This window comes from Brassica oleracea, chromosome C6 (genome assembly GCF_000695525.1).
Source record: "Brassica oleracea var. oleracea cultivar TO1000 chromosome C6, BOL, whole genome shotgun sequence".
Lineage (NCBI taxonomy): Eukaryota > Viridiplantae > Streptophyta > Magnoliopsida > Brassicales > Brassicaceae > Brassica > Brassica oleracea.
Genome location: NC_027753.1, coordinates 2,187,248 through 2,192,940, shown reverse-complemented (window position 1 = coordinate 2,192,940; position 5,693 = coordinate 2,187,248). Strand labels below are relative to the sequence as shown.

Here is a 5,693-nt window from a genome sequence, read left to right as displayed (position 1 = left end):
CTTTTTGAGCTGACACTTTCAGATAAACCCAATCACCAATACTGAACACCATTTCTCTCCTTGATTGATCATCGTACTTCTTTTGTCTGTCCGGCGCTTTCTTCATATTGGTTTGAATGATCTCCAACTTTTTCATCGTCTCTTCTACAATTTCGGGTCCAAACTCTCTTCTTTCTCCAGCTTCGGTCCAGCATAAATGTGTTTTGCACGGCCTCCCATAAAGCGCCTCATATGGTGCCATACCTATGCTAGAATGAAAGCTGTTGTTGTATGATAATTCAATTAATGGTAAATGCTTTTCCTAGCTTTCCGCCCAATCCAATATACACATCCGCATAATATCCTCTATGGTGCGAATGGTTCTTTCGGTTTGGCCGTCCGTCTCGGGATGATACGCAGTGCATATAAATAACTTAGTTCCCACTGCTTCTTGTAACGCCTTCCAAAAATTTGAGATGAATCTAGGATCTCGATCGGAGACTATATATGTTGGCACATCATGCAACCTCACAATTTGGTCCACATACATCTCTACCAATACTTCTACCATATCGGTTTCTTTCATAGGTAACAAGTGCGCCACCTTCGTCAGTTTGTCGACAATCACTCATATTGCGTTATTTTATCTACCTCGAACCGGGGGTAACCAAGTGATGAAATCCATGGATATGGAATCTCATTCCACTGAGGTACTGGTAAGCTTTGTAACAACCCTCCTGGAATCTGATGCTCGACTTTGACTAGTTGACAAGTTTGACATTGAGCCACCCATCGCACCACTGATTTCTTCATTCCTGGCCAATGATAATACCTTCAGAAATCTCGGTACATTTTCATACTCCCGGGATGGATACTGAGTAACGAGTGATGCGCCGACTTCAAAATGTCATCTCGTAGCCCTTCTCTCTGTGGTACTGATATCCTCCCATTAAGCAATAGTGTATCATCTGCCGCCACATGATAGCCACTTGCGTTTGGAGCTTCTTGATTTTTAACTTCTGTGATGATCCCTTTTAACTTTTCATCACGTTGTTGCTCCTGTCTGATCCGTGCGAGTAAACCTGCCTGGTTAACGGTACGTATGCCTAAAGGCTCACTTGGCTCCCCTTCAATTGTCCATAAAGTCATCAACTTGAGTTCACTTGATAACGCTTCCACTTCCTTACCAACATCAGATGCCAACTTTCTACGACTTAGTGCATCTGCGACCACATTAGCTTTGCCTGGATGATATTGAATCTTTAGGTCGTAATCTGCCAAGAACTCCATCCATCGCCTTTGTCGGAGGTTCAAATCAGGCGGTGTGAACAAGTACTTGAGACTCTTATGATATGTGAGTACTTCCACGACTTCTCCATAAAAGTAAGATCTCCAAATCCTTAACGCAAACACCACTGCCGCCATTTCTAAATCGTCTGTTGGGTAGTTCTCTTCATGCTTCCTGAGTTGCCTTGATGCATAAGCAATTACTTTGCCTTCCTGCATCAACACACAACCCAACCCAACCCTAGAAGCATCTGCGTACACAGTGTAAGGTTTACCTTGTTCAGGTAATGCCAATACCGGTGGTGCGGTCAAAGCTTTCTTCAATCTCTGAAATGCTTCTTCCGTTTCTTTTCCCCAGATGAACGGAACTCCTTTTCCAGTGAACTTCGTTGGGGGCTTAGCGATCGAAGAAAAATTCTTGACGAACTTTCGATAATACCCGGCTAACCCGAGGAAACTTCTTACCCCAGTTACTGTTAATGGTCTTCGCCATTCCTCAATGGCTTTCACCTTTTCCGAATCTACGGAAACTCCTTCTCCAGACACTCGGTGGCCCAAAAAACCAATCTCTATTTTCCAGAAAGAACACTTGCTGAACTTGGCATACAACGTTTGGTTCCTTAACTGTTCCAACACTAGCTTCAAGTGTGTGTTGTGCTCGACCTCTGTCTTGGAATATATTAAAATGTCATCGATGAAGATTATCACAAACTTGTCGAGATAATCTTCGAAGACTTCATTCATCAATCTCATGAAGGCCGCCAGTGCATTAGTAAGGCCAAAAGGCATTACGACGAATTCATATTGTCCATAACGAGTTCTAAACGCAGTCTTCATGACATCACCTTCTGAAATTGGAATCTGATGATAGCCCGACGCCAAGTCGATCTTTGAAAACCAACTGCTCCCCTTAGCTGATCCAACAACTCGTCTATCCTCGGAAGAGGATACTTATCTTTGATGGTGATATTGTTGATTCCTCGATAATCAATGCAAAGCCGCATGCTACCATCTTTCTTCTTGACAAATAAGTTCGGAGCTCCCCATGGGGATGAACTAGGTCTGATGAAACCTTTCTCCATTAAATCTTCAAGTTGGTTCTTCAACTTCTGCTAACTCTGCAGGTGCCATGCGGTAAGGAGCATTTGCTATCGGCTTAGCTCCAGGTTCCAAGTTAATTGTGAAAGGGTTACTCCGAGGTGGAGGTAACTCTTTTAACGCCGCAAACACATCCTCAAACTCTTGTACTACCGCACTATCCATAATTTTAACTCTATTGCTAGCGGGTCCTTCACTAGCAGTTACTGTTACCAGATACACTTCTCCATCCTTAAGCAAATCTTCCACTCTCAAGGCAGCTACTAAAGACACAGACTTGCTTGGACTGATCCCGTAGAACACTATTTACCGTTGCCTGTTCTCCTTGAAAAAAATATGACCTTTTCCACAATCTAATTGTGCCCGATAGCCTGATAACCATTCCATACCCAGGATAACCTCATATCCCTTTAAGGGCACCACCAACAAATCTGCCAAGAAAATCTTCTCGCAAATGACTAACATAACTCTTCTGATGCATTCTCTTGCTTGGAGGGTTTGGTCTCTGGGAGTCATTACAGCCACATCCATCCTGTCAATCACAAATGAACCCACAAACTCGGCAGCTACCTCAGGGGTCACAAAACTATGTGTTGCCCCAAAGTCGAACAATACATGTGTGGGACGCCCCGCAACATGTAAAGTTCCTGCCACAACATCAATATATACTAACAGCACAAAAATTTATCCAACCGCAATAAACCAATACATCACAAGCAATCACACAACACAAAATCAAACTAGTAAGGTTAAAGAACCCAAATACCTGTGATGGGACCCGTAGAAGGGCCTGGAGGTTTAGTATCATCTAGTTCTAAAGCGTAAACTCTACCTCCTATAGCTTGCCTTTTTGGCGCTGGTGCGATTACAGGTGGAGCTGGAGGGGGATGAACAATGATTGGCGCAGCTGGGATAGGACGATTGACGCTGCACTGGGTACAAATGTTTCCTTTCTTTCCACGCGTGTAGCATGTAGGATTGTATGATTTTGACTGAAAGGATTCAGGTTTCTTCCCGAAGCATTCACTTGACTTATGGCCTATCTTGCCACAGTTAAAGCACTTTCCTGTGAAAAGAGATCGTCGACTTGGCCCTCCCGATTCCTTTTCCTTATCTTTACCCTTAAATGATCTTTGGTTTCCACCATACTTTCCTTCTTGATGCTGCTTGGATTTCTTACTTGCCGCCTTCTCAGCTTCTAATCCGATCTCTACATTCACAGCCTTTTCCACTAGCTCGGTGAGACTCTCGTAGTTCCCGACTGCCAGTCTATTTTCTAACTCTGGTTTTAGACCAAACAGAAAGTTGGATATCATGGTCTCCTCATCATCTTGTCCTCGCAGCACATGTCGTCGCAGTCGCATAAATTCAGATTCATATTCTCTAACCATCTTATCTCCTTGTACCAAGTTTGCAAACAGGCGTTGAAGCCTTCGCTTGGATTCAGGAGTGAAGTACTTGCGTTCAAATTCTTTTTTGAATGCCGCCCAAGTGGTGACCAGATGTCCCACTTGGCGATCCCTACTCTCCCACCATTCGGCCGCGTCTTTGTCTAAGTAATACATTGCCATCTTCTTCTTAGACTCTTCGGAACACGTCAGGGTCTCAAAGTTTTTCTCCATAGTTCGAAGCCACTGGTTGGCTTAAAATGGATCTGTCCCTCCTTCAAAATGTGGTGTCTTCATATTCTTCATGGCAGTTATCAATGGTGACATCGGTGTACTAACTGAAGGTTGTGGTGCCACGAGTGGCTGAGGTTGCACTTGAGGTTGTTGTAGTGACCTCGCTATCACGTCATGAAGCATCTTCAAAGTGTGCTCCATTCCTTCTCCTTGTTGTGGTTGATCATGAACTTCTGGTTCAATCGGGTTGTTCCGCCTTGTTGGTCTTGGTCCTTTGACACTTGACTCGCTATCATCTGTTTCTGGTCTTCCCCTTACAGTACCGTTTGATGGAAAGTTTTCTTATGGTGGTATCTCTTGATCATGTCCAAACAGATTGTTGTTTCTTCTTACATTTTCTTCACTGGATCCTTGGTTGGTGTACGCCAGTGTTTGCACCCTTCCCTCGGATTCATATCCCAGTCCTCTTCTTCTTGAGACTCTTTTTTTACCCATCATCCAATCATGTCCTCCTTCACTCCTTCCCCTTATTGCCATATGCAATCCACGAACAGGAAATTTTCTATTAAGAATACTAATTAAAACGGAACTCTGCTGGTTTCCTGACACGTCATTTGCGACACATTTGACTCAAAAAACAGGGAAAGTACGTGATTGACTGCATGATCCAAACCATGCTCTGGTACCACCTCTGTAACACCCCCGAACCGTTTTAGACATCAGTCTGTCAGCCGGGAAACAATCAAACAAGAACATGCCCGAACGGCCTTCCTCTGCCAAGTCCGGAAGTGTTACGACGGGTTGAGAATAGACTTTCCAAGTCACAAACATAATTTTGTAACCCAGAATATCCATTCAAAACTTGTTTCCTCTAATCTTTGGCCTGAGGCTTTGCAACCCGTACCGAGTCATATAGTTGTGTTAGGTTGGACTAACCTAATATCAGATTCAACACGTCATGAATATAAAATATACTTTATTTCATATATATAAAACATGAAGTTCAAAGCCCAAAGTATTATACATAGGGTCCATGGACGCAGCCGAAAGTAAAACATACATTCATATATCTTGAAAACGAGTTTTTAGCAAAAGATGTCCAATCTACACCAGCACCTACAGTTCCGCGAGCGCTATGGTCCTTTCTACTGGTCACCTGCAAATGGATGTGAGGAGTGAGTGAACTAGTTTCACTCAGTGAGCCAGTTTTCCCTATCTAGTATATACAACTACCCGTCATTCTAAACCAAACCCCAAACACAAGCAAGATGGGTAGTTCAACAGTCAATATTCAAGATCATAAAGCATGACCGATTTAAGAAATAAACCATTAAACCATAATAAATCAAAACACTCTTTATGAATGTCACATCAATCAACCATATATATATACTCTTAGGGCCCAACAGAATCATTCTTCCTCCACATAAGAGACACCGGCAATCCCTTCACTATTACACCACACAGGCGTAAGCGCTCGGAAATCGCCCTGTCACGGTCCTCAATAGGAATCCCCGTGCCCCGGTCCTCTATCGGACTCGCCGGGGCACATCCACGTGTGACACTCGGCCTTGGTGATCAAGCCAAGTTAAACCGAACCCACCACTTTCCGGACCACGACCGGCTTAGTGGTACCATTTGAGGAAGCAATGACCTGCAATCTACTACTAGAACCGCCACGAGGTTCTCACACAACAGTACCAACAT

The 5,693-nt window shown here is 43.7% G+C and overlaps 1 protein-coding gene across 1 annotated transcript in view; it reads right to left on the bottom strand.

Moving 5' to 3' along the window:
• The window catches only part of LOC106297202, a 775-nt gene extending 534 nt beyond the window's left edge, over positions 1 to 241 (bottom strand). The window contains exon 1 of the mRNA XM_013733486.1: positions 37 to 241. Within this exon, the coding sequence (XP_013588940.1) occupies positions 37 to 241 (205 nt within the window). The remainder of the gene's footprint in view (positions 1 to 36) is intronic.
• Between the last annotated feature and the right edge of the window lie 5,452 nt (positions 242 to 5,693).